Source organism: Sander lucioperca, chromosome 8 (genome assembly GCF_008315115.2).
Source record: "Sander lucioperca isolate FBNREF2018 chromosome 8, SLUC_FBN_1.2, whole genome shotgun sequence".
Classification (NCBI taxonomy): domain Eukaryota; kingdom Metazoa; phylum Chordata; class Actinopteri; order Perciformes; family Percidae; genus Sander; species Sander lucioperca.
In genome coordinates this window covers 8911014-8928396 of record NC_050180.1, presented here as the reverse complement: position 1 = coordinate 8928396, position 17383 = coordinate 8911014, and the positions used below count along the sequence as shown (strand labels likewise).

Genomic DNA, 17383 nt, shown 5'->3' with positions numbered 1-17383 from the left:
TTATCAGGCAGCATAGAGCCATGGCTGCATGCCACCCTGGTGTATGTTACCCACCCAAAAATGACTCCCCACAGATGAACAGTCTGAAAGACGATTGACACAACATTTTAGGCATACGTTGTGCAGTGACCCAAACTGCTTACATGCAACCAGCAGCTAAGCAGAATGCCTAACCTTTGTGTACACAGAAACATGGACACACAGTATGTAGGAGCTGTAGGAGTTAATAAGACCAAACTCCATTCCTTGGATCCTGGATCCCTTTCGGTACTGCTCTTTGACCTTTAATATGATCCTATGGTAGGTGGGCTTTATTCATAGCAGTAAACACATCATGATGTGCCACGGAATTATAATATATATTTGTGGACACTTTTAGGTGCAACTTGACCCAAATTGTCCTTTATTCCAGTATCTATTTTCAGTATTTTCAAACAGATTTTTCTATCACTTTTATAAGTTATAACAGCCTACTGTATGTTATTACTACACAACTACCACACTATTAGGACTACTAATAATTGTGTTACATTCTACAATAAAAAAGACTTACACATCTTAGGTAATTTAAAGGCTGATTCTACAATGTGTAGACTATACTTGTATATTTCATAGTATTTGGACTAGTTTTAGGCCAAATAAATATTGCCAAATGAGTATTTCCACTGAATTTTGTCTTAAAAACAACTTTTAGACCTTCATGTTGGTAAATACTAATACAGTCTACAAATAATATCTACATATTTTGTTAAATTGACATCAGCATTTCTAAAACCCTGGCTGGTTTCATGCAATACAGTGTTTATAGAAAAAAAACAGATTATATTATCTATTTAATTTAATATCTGTAACTAATTTGTCTACCTTTTTTAAAGCGTTAAAAACAGTTTCCAGTGGCAGTATCCAGACCAAAAACAAAAGTGTCATGTGTCCCCTCACTGTTGTCATGGTCGGCTCGGGCATTTAAAGCGACGTCGCCCCTTTAAACCCGTCCAGCTGAGCGCAGTCAGGAAGTTGCGCAGTGAACTCGCACAGGCGCCGTCATCAACACAGTCACGTTTGTGTGTTATGATGTCTCTTCTCTGATTCGGTCGGCTTTTCCGTTATTGTGGGAACCAGTGTCGATCCGCTGCCGAAGCACTAGCTCCAGGTTGACGGTGTGTGACATTTCAGGAGCATGGCCGAAGGTCCAGAGGCGGATGTTGACGAGCCGCCCAGTATCAATTTCCCTCCGCTCATCACTGTCTCTGATCTGCCCAGTGCCACTGCTGCAGGTAACCATGGCTCAATGATTCATCAGCATGTATCCTGCATGTGCAGGGTGTGTAAGAGGACAGGAAGACAACAATAACCAGGCCCATAGAGATAGGTGGTGGGCCAATTATTCGAATCCCCCCCCCCAACAACAATCCACGCGACTAACTTTATGCACTCATAGCAACACCTATGACACAGATGTCAACACAGATGTGGTGTTGTTGAGGGTGACTCCTGCCTGTGTAATGAGGTGTGGCTCATGGAGTCAGTAAACATCTTCAACAGGACTATGTCTGGAGTATTTGTTGTCATAGCCTACACATTGTTATAATGAATGGATTTAGACAAAGGTTTGACCATTAGAGCTTGAATGCATATTTACTACAAGTGTTGGACACAAAAATAGTAACACCTGCACAATAAAATGCAAGTTAACACTACAGCTCGGCAATAGCTACATTTGGAAAGTTTATGTTAAATCGCTTGACTGTGTGAGAGGGCTCTGGATTTAGTTCTGATAGAATCACTAATTCTTGCCATATTTAGCAGGGGCATTTGTACAGTTATGCAACAAAATAATGCGCAGTGAGAAAAGCCCTCTGAAATGCAGGGTTCTCAAACATGTACAGTATGCTTGGTGTATTTTTTTACTATACAGTCTAAAACATGAAAACATTTGGAGATATGTGCTGAAAACAAGCAATTAACTACATAGCATACATTAGCTTATTTAAAAGATATGATAGTGCTTTGTAGACTAGCAAATAGCAATGTCAGTATTTTGCATTGATTGCACAACAAGCCATAGTTTGGCAGTTTCTTATCTGTGTGTCCTCACCAGGCCGTAACCTAAAGGAATGGCTCCAGGAGCAGTTCTGCGACAAACCTCTGGAGCAGGATGACATGCGGCTGCACAATGCGGCCTACGTCGGAGACCTGGACACCCTGAGGAACCTGCTGCAGGAAGACGGCTTCAGACGGTGGGAGGGAGGAATACTTAAAATATAAATATAATAATTTGATTGCATTAGTATAGCACTATTGTTAACAAAGTGTTTTTATTTTTATTTTGTTCTTGTGGACGTTTAGCATTGTCTCTGTCCCTCAACGGTCACACTGTACTGTGTGCTCCATCTTACTGCAGAACTGGCAGCTTTTGTCCAGAGTGTTCATGTGTGGCACTAAGTGGTTTGTGGTTTCTGTGCTGTGTGGGTTTATTCGGTAGGATTGCTGAGTGACAGCCTGAGAGACACATATGCTGTACAGAATATGCCCTTACACATCTCTACCACAAAGCAGTCTTGTGCTGCATAACATACGCCATATCCTATCCTTATTGCCTTACTGTGCTATAACCAAACACATCTTTTTCTCAATGTGTGAATCGTGGTTGATAGTTTGTGGCCACAGTGAGACTCAAACACTTCACTGGCATTGGGATACCGTCCATACAGGTACTGAAACTTATCAGAACCAGGCAGGACCATTGTACAGTGGTCAGCACTCATTTAACCCCAATCCCACTGTGGTTGTATGCAGCACTCATACTCCACACCCAGCCAACCCATTATTACTGGCTTAGGGCAGTCCATCTCCATTCCACGTGGTTTACAACATGCTGTTATTTCAATAAAACACGTTTTTTACTTCATAGGGTTCGCCCTGCCCTGCCTATCCCAACATGCTGGAGGCAGTAGTGTTGAAAGCAGTACATTTTAGCAGGTAGCTGTTGTAAATATTTAATTTGTGATGACCACACAGCAATGATATTTTTAAGACATTAGTCTTTTTAATGTGGTTTTATGGTCATTGGCGTGCTTTTAGGGCGTACTCACACTTGGCCCAGTTAAACCGTGCCCGAGCACGTTTGACCCCAAAGTCCGGTTCGTTTGACTAGTGTGTCTGCTCTGTGCAGTGCCCGGGCACAGTATGCAAAACCTTGCCCGGGCCCGCTTGAAATGTAAATGGACTGTATTTATATTGCGCTTTTCTAGTCTTAACGACTACTCAAAGCACTTTTACTACACGAACCACCAACCTTCCGATTGGCAGACGATCGCTCTACCACCTGAGCCACAGCCGCCCCTGCAGTGAAAGAGGTGGGCCAGGGCACGGTTCGGTTGGACTCGGGTAAGGTATGCTTCAGTGTAATCGCTAAACGTGCCCAGGTCTGGTTCTTCCCTAAAGAGATGAACAGGAATTGTAGTCAGCGAGTTCGGGAATGTAATGCCGCACTGTAAGCGTGCTGTGGCCCTCAATGTTTTATTGCAGTGTGTGTGCAGGCCAGCGGGGGATTGGGGAGGGGGCGTGCTGGGGGACGGTTCAAGGCAACTGGGCCAGGTCTTAGTATGCCCTTATTTTTCAAAAAATCATCAAAAACCTAAGAGCGAGCATGACAAATCCAATACGTTGGATCTAAGGATACAACTAATAACCAGTCCCTTCTCTCCCACTGTGCCAGGCGCATCAATGAGAAGTCTGTTTGGTGCTGTGGCTGTCTGCCCTGCACCCCTCTGCGGATCGCAGCCACAGCGGGACATGCTGCTTGCGTGGCCTTTCTGATCGCCCAGGGAGCCGATGTGGACCTAGTTGATGTAAAAGGTCAAACAGCCCTCTACGTAGCTGTGGTGAACGGTCACCTGGACTGCGTCCGGATCCTCCTTGAAGCCGGAGCCGATCCCAACGGAAGTCGCCACCACCGCAGCACCCCGCTGTACCACGCTGCCCGGGTGGGAAGACTGGACGTACTGCAGGAACTCATCAGGTGAGTTTAGGAGAGGATCAGTCTAAAACCTCTAGAGCTGCAAAGATTAATCGATTAATCAACAACTATTTTGATAATCGATTAATCAGTTTGAGTCATTTTGTTATGAAAAAAACCCCCAAATTCTCTGATTCCAGCTTCTTAAAGGGGCGCTATGCAGCTTTTGGCCATTTCTTCGCAGTTTTCTCGCTTTTTGCTGGCAGGTTTCTCTATAGAGCTCCCCCTACAGCTTCAGAATAGATATTTGGAAACACTGTTGTAAAAACTTGTTGGCGACTCTCCCCCCTCCCATCTTCTCTCTCTGGTCATGTGCATTTGTTTTCATAGAAGCCGGCGAACGCACGGAGCCATGTCCACTGAGGTAGACAGCTAGTTAGCTAGCCAGTAAGCCCGTAACAGACAGCAATCATAATAAAAACCTTTACAGACAATAGCAAACATCCTGAGGTCACAATAACAAGAAATACAAAGATTAAACAGTTTATCCCAAAGATACTTAGAAGTGCAACAGCAAGAACGCCAGGTCAGTATCGGATTTGCAGGCTTGTGTGCTCAGTGCTCCCCATTCTGAAAACGCAGGTCCGATGTTTACTCGTCTCTGACTCCTCTCTCGGTCACTCTGCCGTTTCCTCTTTCTCTGTTCCTCCGACAATGCTTTCCTAGCTTTCTGCTTCTTTTTAGAGCATGGCTCAGCCATGACGATAGTGTGAAAAACTCCATCGCTACCTTGTTATCCGGTTCCTGTATGTGTGCAGTGCCGTGAAGCAATTTGTTACATCGCGAGACCTGATATCACGCCATACTTCCTGACACTGAGGCCGGGGGCTCACTGGCCGAAAGTTGCAAGGGTGGTTTTTCCGCTCACAGGCGCTAGGGGGAAGTGAGACGACCACCATTCAACCCGAAAAAAAGTCATATAACTATTCTAATGACTCCGAAGCTGTTCAGTTAAGGTAAATTAAGCTTTCTTCACTCCTCTGTGACAGTAAACTGGATATCTGTGAGTTGCGGGCAAAACAAGAAATTTGAGGACATCATCTTGGGCTTTGGAATACACTGATAGACATGTCTCACAATTTTCTGACATTTTATAGAACAAGCAACTAATCGATTGATGTAGAAAATAATCCACAGAATAATCGACTATGAAAATTATCGGTAGTTGCAGCCCCAAAATCCTCCATGCCAAACAAGTCCATCTTTAAGGCTTCCCTTTTAAAAAAAGGTATAACAAGTACTGTTTTTATTTTTTGTTTACAGTGGATTGTCGAGAGGTCAGCATTTTGATCAACTGCTCTGTGATGCAATGTGTTCCACTGCTTCAGGCAGCAGTTTGGCTATTTCCTGACCGCTTCTTCCATCTTTCTCAGAATGCACAAAATCAAATCATAGGGTCCCACAGGTCAACAACAGCAGCCCACATGGGACAGTAGTCACATTGACATGAAAAAAAAACATTATAAAAAGGAAAAAAAATTGTCCTGCTCTAGACACAATATATTGGCAAAATGTGAGCCATACATTTGTAGCAAAGAATGCCTTCTCAAATATTATTTCAAGATAATCTTCAGTGCTATTAACCAATCAGGGCTTACTGGCTGTTCCCCGTATTAAGCTGAACACTAAAGGTGACAGAGCTTTGGAAACAGTCGCTCCTAGACTGTGGAACGCTTTGCCACAGGTTTAAAGAGTGACGGCATCTGTGAAATCTTTAAAAAGCATCTTTTTAGTCAGGCGTTTGTTTGACTGTATTACTTTGTATCCTATGCTTTTATGTTTTACTCTGATTTACTGTGATTTATTGTGCTTTTTATGATTATCGATTTATTTTAATGTATTTATTTATTTATTTTGCCTGTGAAGCACTTTGTGACTCTGTCTGTGATAGGTGCTATATAAATAAACTTTACTTACTTACTTTTTTAGCATATATGTATTTTCTTCCGAGGGCATCAAGATTTAAAAAAAAAAAAAAAAAAGTAAAACTGTATCCATGGTTCCCCCCCGTCCAGGTTCAATGCTGATGTAGACATGGACCACCAGCTGGGTCCCCGGCTCCTTTTAAGTGCTCGCACCTTGAACACTCTGGTGGTGTGTCCTCTCTACATCAGCGCCGCCTACCACCACCTGCACTGTTTCAAGCTGCTGCTCCAGGCCGGCGCTCAGCCTGATTTCAACTACACAGGGCCCGTCTGCCAGGAGGCCCTGACCCGCGGCCTGGCCTCCTGCCTGCTGGATGCTGTGCTGCGACACGGATGTGAGGTGGCCTTCATCCGCTTGCTGCTAGACCACGGGGCCAACCCGGCCCTCGTGCCCTGTGATGGGACAGAGCTGGAGGGTCCTAATCGGAGGAAGGTGGATCCGGAGGCGCTCAGGGTCCTCCTGGAGGCGAGGAGTGAGTAAAGTCTGTGAATACCAGGGTGCGGTGGGGAGAGGGGGTATGGTAGGGACATATCCCTGCCTCTGCTGAATAATTTTTATTATATGTATCCCCCCCCCTCAAAGTGATCAATGCTACTTCACCATTATATATTCAGACCATTATATTACAGTATATACCTAAAATAGAAGTAGTCTATTATTATTATATATTATATAAGTAAAGCGCTGTAATGTGAACACATAGTGCCATAGAACGATAAAATCAGAGTGGCAGTTGTTGGTTGTATTTAGCCGCTACAGAGCTCCGGGAGCCGGCTACCAGCGGCAGTTGTTTATCCGCCAATAGGTGACTGTGAGCCGGGTACAGGCACAGCCAGATGACGGTCCTTTCAGGGGCCATAGGAGTTATTATTATTATTATTACAGTTAAGCCAGAAAAAGTGAGCGTCATGCGGTGATTACAGTTAAGTTTAGGCACCAAAACGACTAGTTAAGTTTAGGAAAAAGATCGGGGTTTGGATTAAAACACTCCCGAGGAACGACCACACATTTCCCGGGTGAAAGTATTTTGTTTTCACCGCGAAGTGAACTTGCAACTTGAAAGCTCTGTTTTTTATGTCGACACCACATTGTGCTATTTCATTTTGAGATTATTTTCCATTGAATATTGAAGTTCATAAATAAGTGTTTTGGCATGCCTAGCACTATATCCATGGTATTAAGGGGGATTTAATTCGTGCATGTTTTGTTTAGTTGTGCATGATCAAAAAACATCCCCCCCTCTGCTTTTTTCACAAATCACACCCTGTATATTACTAACCAATAGTTCAAGGAAGGGTTTTATACAGTTAGAGGTAGTCAGGAGATAGTTCAGGAAAAATCCCAGCGAGCACTACTCCAGGCCGATTACTATTAACAAGTTGAAATCATTTTTTAAGAAACTTCAATGTAATTTAGTTGATTTTTAATTGTCAAATGAATGTGTTTTGAGTTTTATTGATTCTAATCATTTCTCCTTTGTTCGCCGTGCAGTATAGAATTCTAACAAATATATACACTTTAAAAAAAAAAAAAAAACATACAAATTTTGCGCAGAGGTCCTTTAGGGAGATGCCTTGATTGCTTATTGGCCTGGTTGATTCCTGCCAAAAGCAACCTACTTCTTTCTATCGACTATTCTACATCAGTGGGCCACTCTGCATTGTTTGAACCCCCAGGATAATAGTGAGTCCCACTCTGCACCTGTAAAGAGCAAATAATCTCACTGAGTTAATAAATGACTTATGTTGCAACTGTGGTTTAATTAGCATGCACCATTGGTCCTTTCTAAAAAGACATTTTGGCATGCTACAGTAGACACCGGTGTAAAAATTAACTATGGCTGAATTCTATTTAACAGCTTCAGTTTCAGGCTCCTGATATTGTGCATGCTGGCTCACTGTCACACTGTCATGACCCTTGAACAGAGCAGAGATGTTACTAATGTTATTAGTAACACCTATGCTTTAACTAAATATAAATGCCTGTTGTGAAAAAGGCCCATATGGCACATTGACAGAAGTTGTTCAAAATAGGACAGCATTTCCAGTGTATTACCATTTGGTTCAATAAACATAAACTTAGACATTTTCATAATAAATCTGTTTTTTTCAAGTTGAAACTAGAGTTGTACCGATACACCAGTATCGGAAAAGCCTCCAATACTGCTTAAATTGCTGGTGTCGGTACTGGCGAGTACGCGACTCCATGCACTGATCCAATACCACATAATTTAGTCCCGAAGAAAATCTATGGCATTAATTCTCTGTATGTATTTGCTAATGTCTCATTGTCGGCCGATACTTAAGGTGCCGGAATCGGTATCGGGGAAGGACAAAATGTTATTGAAATATCTCTAGTTGAAACATAACGAGAGTTACGAATGTAACTACGGTGCTGTGAATCCTGGATGACCGCCAGGGTTTTCAGTCACTCGGAATCTCGTGAACTCGCAAGAAGATTTTGTAGGAATGATCTCGTGCATGACACCGCAAGTTATACGTGAGCCCAGGGTCATCCTGAGGTCTGTGGATAGAAGTACTGGATAGAAGTACTCCACCTGTGCGTGCGCGTGATGGAAGATATTCAGTGTATAGCACTGCCTCTGGTGGTCAGTAAGAATGAAATAGAACTGCCTTTACATGCCATAGGTACCTCTTTATGCATGCTAGAATTATACTTATATCCATTGTGTCTCACAATTTGTAGACAGCTCAGACAATAAAAGACTAATAACATGACTGGCCAAGAACAATGTAAAAAGGTTCAGATTTAGTTAATTGAGTGATCAATTGAGAAATAAACAGATCTATAAACTTGTGATCGGGGTTCACCTGACCCTCTAGTACGTTTCTGCTGCAGCTGCTGAGGAGATCCGCTCTTTGCTTTGTCTCTTCCCAGAATTCCCTCGCAGGCTGACACACCTTTGTCGCATCAGGATCCGCAGAGCGATGGGTAAAAATCGCCTAAACCACATACCCTCGTTACCGCTACCACAACCCATCAAGAACTTCCTGCTTCACCAAAACTGACAACCATCCACCTTCTCCTCCTCTACAGAGCTCTTCCAACCCAAACCTTAAAAAAAACCTCAGCCAATCCCAAGACCAATCCCCCAAATAGAGCATTTTGTGAACCCGATTTGCTAATTGCTCATTATTTTCTAATGGCGTTTTTCCATTACATGGTACCTGGGTTAGGGACTCTACTCTACTCGGCTCGACTTGACTCGGCCGCGGTGCCCCGTCCTCCATTTTCCATTGCAGATTTAGTACCGCCTCATGCCTGAGGCGAGCGTGGCAGGTTGTCATAGCGACGCCGCGCGAAACTGCCGTGACCTAACGTGACACACACACAGAACTTCGAAGGTGTGTTGTTTTTTACTCTTGGCATGTGGCTGTTGCCACAGTCAGAAGACAAAATTTGTTTCAAAAGAAGCTGGAGGCAGCAAAAAAAACGCTGCTGGCTAAACTATTTAAAAATGGCAGTTTTGGTCAGGACACCCCCCGTCTGTCGCTAGCAATGATGACGCAGTGATTAGTGACCATTCTGTAGTCTTTTGGTATCGCCTCAGCTCGCTTGGAACCGGAGGAGCTGGATGGAGCTGGACGGAGGTGGTACTAAAAAAAGTACCTGTTAGCAGGTACCAGGGACTTTTTTTCGTAATGGAAAACCAAAAAAGGCGAGTAGAGGCGAGTCGAGCAGGTACCATGTAGTGGAAAAATGCCATAAGAGTAAACCGTTAATAATATTATTTTTCAAACATTTTGAAATTAACAGTTATGTAATACTCTAATCTTCCTATTACTGTAATAATGTATTGAAGTGGTTCTTAACTTATCATGAAGCCTTAGTACTGACTTGTGGTAACTGTATGTATAAGTGTTTGCCTTGTGACTTTCCAAATCACCGGGGTGTGTTCCGGTTTTGCTTCAAATAGCACTTTTCATCTTAAGAGCCATAATAAGGATGTCATTTGGTTTGAAGCAATGACTTAAACATGCCAGGTATTAAATATCCTGTTCAGATGCAGAGGAAAACTACCCAGATCCAGCTCCTTGAATTGCTCATTTATCTGTTTTATGTAAACTTGGATTGCAACCCTTTTACCAACTCTCAGCCAGAGCGAATGTGGCAAAATGTGCAGCATTCCTGTATTCTTAAGTTGAAGTGATCACTAGCGTGAAGTGCAAGGATTAAAAAGTGCCCTCTAGATAAGATATGTATTGTAATTCCGCTTCTATGATGCATTAAGCACTTTTATTCGTCGTTCTGTTTACATTTGATGCTGGGCATGCCTTAACATTGAGTTTTGGAAAATGGCCTCAATGATTGATCAGACCAGGAAAAAAGGAAGAAAAATGAACAAAAGCTTAAAATTAGCAATTTAAGGTCCTGGGTCTCAATGGAAACACTGCTAGGAGAAAAGTTTACATTCTGGGTCTAATTACAAATGTACATGTTACTGTTGTGTGAAAAACTTGTACCGTTTAAGCATATTCAACAAAACTCTCTCTGAATGAAATGTATTCATGTTGAATAGAATAACTTTGTATCTATTGCACAAAAAGCTGCTTTCTCCGTGAGTCTGTTGCACCTATTGGCTTCTGTGCCTGTCTCTTGCACAGCTTTGTGTCGTTTCTCACACATTGTTACTGGACAACATGAAATGTCAGTGCATGGTTTCTTCTTTGTTTGCATGCAGTAAATTTACAATCATTCTATATTCTCTCCTGTATGTTTTGTATCATCTAAAACCTCTCAGAAAGCAGAGCGGGTCTTCAAAAGTACGATCCCTTTCCACGCTTCCTGTTCTGTTAGCCATCTCCTTCAGTGAACATGAGAGAATGATTCCCTCTACTTTCCTAACAACTCCTTCCAGGATTTGTTCTAGTCCAAAATATCTGAGCCAGTGTCATGGACCGAATCTCTGGAGTATAGGTTCGGTTAAATTTAATGGAAGAAAACCACCCCTCTGTCGATATCAGGGCAACACAACCCGCAGATGCTGTTGCCTTTTGGTCCAGCAAAGCTTCAGCGCACTATTAGTTAATCAGCTCTTGAGGAAAATTCCCCTCGTATACAGTACATTATGTATCCTTTTTATAGGTTCATAACCAGGGATAGTTAAGTTTCCAAAAATGTGTCCTTAAATGAAACGGATACAGTGAAGGTGAGCAGATTGCCCCTCTATGGATATTGAAGAAGAGCTGTTCATTAATCCTTGCTCCAATGTGTAAAAGAGGGCTACTTTCTCTCAAATGACAGGATTTTTCATGGGCTAACACATTATCTTTTTTAACCCAGCTAACAGTCCTAATGTGTTGCACGCTAATTGATCATTCAACCGATTGACATCTATCTCTCTCTTCTCGAACGCCTGCTGTCTTGTTGTTGTCTAATTCTCCCTATTGTCTCGTAACTTGTGACGTCCTCCAGAGAGAGAGAGTAATACAATTTAATACGAGTGTGATAGAGCTCTGGATAGGGACATTTGTTATTGTTGTGAAGCTGATAAATGAGCCAAGATGTCATGAAGTTTGAGAAAACCACAATTTGGTGAAAACCCAAACTAGCCCCATGGAAAATACCGAGCCTGGGAAACTTGAGTGGAGGCACAAGGGCCGAGGGAGAAGAGGGCTGTCGATCCAAAAAGTTCTTAAAAAAAAAAAACTGGAGAAGATGGACAGTGTACTTTCTGAAAAAGCCAAGGGGGGATTAAAGATTTTCTGCGAACATGTTTCAAATCAAATCAGATCCTTGTTTTCAGAGTAGAAAAGCCTCTAAAACAGCAAATAAGGCTCCCATGGGACAGTTAAATGATCCATTAAACTTATAAATGAGACTTTATTTTATTAGAAATGTTTGACAATTCAATAACAACAAAAGAAAATTGAAGTTTCTTTCACAATTGTCACATCAAGTCTCTAGATGGCACTGTCTTCCTTTCAAGCATGGCAGACGTCTGTGTCTCCCAATGTCTCTTCTTCCCTTACTCTCTTTCCTCTCATTTCTCTCCCCATCTCTGCTTTTGTCTCTCTTTCCTTCCTTTCTATGTCAGCCTCTTCTGAGTTCACTTCAGAGGATTCAGCCATGGACCTCAGCATGTGTCCTCAAGAGCCTCATCCTTTCAGAACTCATTGAAGCAAGTCTTTCATTAACAGAACACACACACACACACACACACACACACACACACACACTCCTTCGCATTTAGTGCGGAGTGAAGCAGTGATTGGACAGTTTGGTAAACCACTATCATCCTGTGGGTAGTTTCCATTGCGAGAGACTTTTCTTTCAAGTCAAACTTATTCTATGTTACAATTTATTCACGGTTATAAGAGGGATTTCGCATGAAGAGTTTTATTCCAAAGTAAGGTATCACTACAGAAGTAAAAACCTGAACAAAATTATAGCACAAGAGGTCTTTCACAGACTCGCTCTGGCCAATGGCGAAGGTTTTGTTTCCACATTGGGGGGGGGGGGGCACATCATAACCTTGGGGTCTGGTGATCCTCTCCCAGAACATTTTGAGCGTCAAACACTGTGTTTTCTGCATTCTGGTGAATTTTATGCAACATGTTGTGCCTTTTCTGCATCAATATATGGTGCAAATATCGTTATGTAAAGGACATTATTATTTTTAATTATTATTATTATTATTATTATTTATTTTTCTCCTGTATTGTTCTAAACTTTCTGCATATTCAAAACATCACACGTGTTTCGGGATGATTGTTTTTAGGAAGCACGTACATCTGAACAACAAATCTTGTAGAGAATGAGACCTTGTTAAAGCCATGAGCTCCAAAGTTTAAATCTACATAAAAGACAAGAAATCACATATTTATTTTTCACGGCCCTGTTGTGTTCTTTAACCCCCCCCGATGTAGCACAAGTAGACGCAGTTACTGTTTTCCGCCAGATCGTTTATAGATCTAAACATTTCCGACTGCACTTGAAGGCAGCTTCATTTCACAGAGGAAGCGAAAGAGAAATATTCTAAATACTAGAGGGGACATATCCCCTGCACCCCCTGAAATCTACGCCTATGGCTCTGGCTAAATGCTAAAGATCAGCAGATCTATTGGCTGCTTTGTACATGAAAACTTACATCACGATCAGCATTAACAATACTTTAACACTAAAGAGATTTCCTTTGGTCATGCTTTTGCAAAGAAAAACAAACAGATGGTAGAAAGGTTTATTTCTTTTGAACATCACTGGGAGCTTGGAAAAACTGAATGGTGTTGTTCATTCCCAACTTTATTTGCACCGCAAACTGCAATCAAAATCTCAACAGCTTCAGCTAATATCACCGCAGTGTTCCGCTTCAATGGGGGACCAGCATGCCAAGGGATGTTAAATGCAGTGCAGCTCGCTTCATAAGGCAACCACAGCTTTTAGACGTGGATTAAAGTTTATTTCCATGGATCTTGTGTTCTCATATAAAATTCTTCTTGTGTGTGTGTGTGTGTGTGTGTGTGTGCGTGCGTGCGCGCACGCGTGTGTGCGTATGAATATGTTAGTGGTGTTTGCTTAACAAAATATAGAACCTGTTTGTGTAAAAGAGAGCAAAAGTCACGTTTGTTTGGATCAACACTCACCTGTATGTTGTTGAGTAGTTCCACCACAATCACTTTGTGTTTGCTTCTTTGTCAGGCGGCCTGCTCTCCTGGACTTGCACTGCTGAGTAGCCTGTTGTTACCATTTGGTAATTGCCACGCGCTTTAATTTGAATGAGCTCATTCCTCGGGCATTCCGGAACTCTTAGTTTCCTCCAATGACCACATCACTGCGTGTATACCGCCGCCACACGCACACAGGTATTCTGTACCCGTGCAATTCAAGATTCATCAAGTTCAAGCTCCTTATTATTTTCCTTTCTCATTTTTTTCACCACACAGCAAGCACAGTGGAATTTGTCCAAACACAGAGCAGTTTACATGACTCACAGAGATGACATGGAACTGAGTTTGCCGTCCAAGAAAAGCAGCCTTCTCCGTTTGAGCTCCGTCAGATCAATTGAACAGGAAAGCTTAGGTGTGGATCTAGCAGTCTGAAAACATTGATCATTGTTTCATTTTTGTGTCATACTGTAACGCAGCACATGTGGATCACAAAGGCACGTCCGGAAGCACTTTTCCTCTATTAAGGCCGTCTTGCTCTATAAACCTAACAATCAGAGCTCTAACGCGCACACACACACACACGCACGCACGCACGCACGCACGCACGCACGCACGCACAGGGGATTTCTTCAGCTTTATTGATATAATTAAGGAGTATATGGTTGGAAACATTGAAAGAGTCTTTACATATAAAAGTGTGTTTTAATTATATACCTCAAAGGGGCTTAATGGGGCTTAATTTGACTGTTTTCCAAAAGAGCCGGTAGTTGTGAAATGTGGCAAGGGCAGGAAGGATGTCAGTCATTGCTTCTGTAATTACTGTCACAGTCTGTAACTTGGCGCTTATACTTAATTAGTTCCCTCTCATTTGAGTGATGTTTCCTTACTGCGGGAGTACTACAGCTTTTCTCGCATGGTCTGACTTTCAAGAACAATGAAGCTATTGTCAGTATAAAGTTTAAGGGGTGACTCGGACTAAAAATCACTCATTAGCAGTGATGATGGGAAATGAGCAAGTGGACTGTGAGCCTGGCGTGGAAAACAGAGCCATTGTGATTGTCTGGTTCTGTTCTTGCTGCCCTGTTATAATAATTCACTTCAGGTACTGTTAATGAGGCTTTATGAAGCATCATCAGCTCATTACTGGAATCACAGCTTGATGAAAAATGTGCTGGTTCAACACCTAATCAAGCAGCTGCAACTACATGTAACCGGACACTGAGATATTTGATGATTGAAAAAGTCCATTAATGCTTCTAAATTGGATGTAGTTTTAGCCTTGCTAGCGGTATAGCTCTGGTCGGTCTGTTAAATTTGATGGGATTATTTCACTATTTAATGTTTATATTTGGCTACATATTGTGTCTATTATTTGATAATCATTTCATAATGTCTTATTTATCTATTTTATGCGGAACATGTTGGGTCTCCATAATAACTTAGCTGATGTGAGAAGAGTTTTGAGACGTGTTGCGTTGTGTTACTATTGTAAGGTGAAAGCATCTAAATATTGGACTAAAACTGGAAAGGATGGAGCATGAGGGAGCAAAGTCGGCTTTCCCCTCTAGCTAACTAGAAACTGCAAGCATTCATGTGAAGGCCACTGCTTTGATTGGTTCATAGAGCACAAGAATGCCCACTGTTATGATTGGCTTGTGGGGTACTTCTTTTCTACCATTTTTTAGCCATATTTTGGCCATTTTCTACTGAAACAACTTTTCTGCAGATCGATTTCTGTGCAATAGATAAATAAATATTTTGTGATTTATTAAAACTTGACAATTATTGTATTGGATTCTTTTCCCAAACCCTGACCCATTTGGTGCTTGTGAAAAGAATCACTCACACACTGTCTGCTTATCGAGCCCTGAAACACACAAGTGATGAACCTGCTAGCAAAAATGACTGATTGTTGCTCTGCTACATGTCGAACAGTAGGTTTAGGAACACACCGTCTTTTTTGCTCATCAGTGGGCTACTAACATTATGCTGAGTTTGTGAGCCTGGGGATCAGTTAATGGCAGCATGACAATGTCCATTACACCAAACTACCCATGTTTAATTACTTCCGTAGAGCCGGACTGCTCATGGGAAGGATTTTCCGCCACTGAGAAGAACCCGTGGTTAGGAGTGGGAGGCGGTGTTTTGGATGGGGAACAAAGCAGCCAAGCTGTCGTGGACGGTAGGGTTGGGGGGGACTGTGGGTCTCCTCCTCTTCTTTCTCCCCCTTGTCCCCCACACTAAATGAACCAGGAACCATTGGGCAGCTTTCCAAACCACTGCCTGACAACAACATGGGGCAAAAAGAAACCCAAGTTCAACAGAAGAGCGGAGAAGAGGAAGAGAGTCATTCGGTGGCCACCACTGTGGGAATGTTGTAAACTGTGCTTTCCTGAGGCCTTGGAAATCCCACACCAGAGCTGAAACCTGCGGGCATGGAAAACGGGGCCTGCCTCCCCCGAGAGAGGAGATGTCAGATGCAGAACAACATCACTTGATCACTTGGTGTGGGGGAGCTGGCAGTGACGCACTTCTCTACTGTGCATTAGGGGGGCAGTTTGACAGAACAGACAATCTAAATACATATAGGCCTACTATTTGTAAGTATAATTTCAGTATAAAGAGGTTTCTGACTTACTGACAGATAATTGCCACATTCATTTTCATACTTAAACCCTCTTGGACCCAAGGCTGGATTACCAAAGGTAATCCCCCCCCCCAAACTGCTTGGGACGCCTTTCCAGCAGTCGCAGCCCCCTTACTCTGACATCTCTCCATTTGTGCATGTGTAGGACCTGAGCATGTGTGTGTATTTCAGGCCTGTGTGTCGTGTGTTCTAATAACAGAGTAAAACAATTGTAATTTCCCCATTGGGGATCAATAAGAAGTTAAAAGTAAAATAAAAGAAGTATGCAAGATTCAGACTCGGATCAGAGGGGAAAATAGCCATAGTATAGTATGTATAAAAAATTGATAAAAAGTCATAGTATAGTATGTATAAAAAAGAAATAGTATAGTAAGTTGAAAAAAGTGATAAAAAAGTAATAGTTTATAACATGTCTAAAACAGCCACATTATAGTATATTAAAGAAAAGTGGTAAAAAGTCATAGTATAGTATATCGAAAATAGCCATAGTATAGCATGTCCAAAAAAGTCAGAGCATAGCATGTCGAAAAACATCATAGTATAGCATGTCGAAAAAAATTGTGGTATAGTATATCAAAAAGGCCTAGTATAGTGTGTCGAAAATAGCCTTAGTATAGTATTTGAAAAAAGTCATAGTATACAGGTAAAAAAAATTGATAAAAAGTAATAGTATAGTACGTCGAAAAAAGTTATAAAAAAGTAATAGTATAGTATGTTGAAAATAGCCATAGTAAAATATTTTAAAAAGTCATAGTATAGCATGTCCAAAAAAATTATAAAAAGTAATAGTATAGTACGTCGAAAAAAGTTATAAAAAAGTAATAGTATAGTATGTCGAAAATTGCCATAGTATAGCATGTCGAAAAAAGTGATAAAGAAGTCATAGTATAGTATGTCGAAAAGTCAGAAAAAAGTGATAATATAGCCATAGTATAGTATGATGATAAAAGTGATAAAAAGTCATGGTGTAGTATGTCAAAAAAAAGTCGTAGTATAGCACGTAGAAAAAAGTCACAGTAAAGCATGTCGAAAATAGCCATAGTATTGTATGCCGAAAAAATTGATTAAAAAAAAGTAATTATTTTGTATATCAAAAAAGTAATAATAAAGTCATGGAATAGTTTGTCAAAGAAAGTCTCGAAACACATACAAACCACAAAATGA

General features: G+C 41.6%; 1 protein-coding gene and 1 long non-coding RNA gene across 2 annotated transcripts; one reads left to right on the top strand and one right to left on the bottom strand.

The window, feature by feature from the left end:
* Positions 1-998: 998 nt before the first annotated feature.
* asb1 (ankyrin repeat and SOCS box containing 1) lies at positions 999-10665 on the top strand. The gene is made up of 6 exons (XM_031291548.2): positions 999-1274; positions 2099-2237; positions 3719-4021; positions 6034-6416; positions 8843-9105; positions 9671-10665. Exons 1-5 carry the CDS (start codon positions 1178-1180, stop codon positions 8971-8973), a joined length of 1053 nt encoding a protein of 350 aa, XP_031147408.1. The 5' UTR covers positions 999-1177; the 3' UTR covers positions 8974-9105; positions 9671-10665.
* On the bottom strand, positions 7486-14123 carry LOC118495635. Its single transcript, XR_004898121.1, has 2 exons — positions 13549-14123; positions 7486-7645 (listed from the first exon to the last, which is right to left on the bottom strand). It is a non-coding gene; the product is annotated as an uncharacterized LOC118495635 (long non-coding RNA).
* Between the last annotated feature and the right edge of the window lie 3260 nt (positions 14124-17383).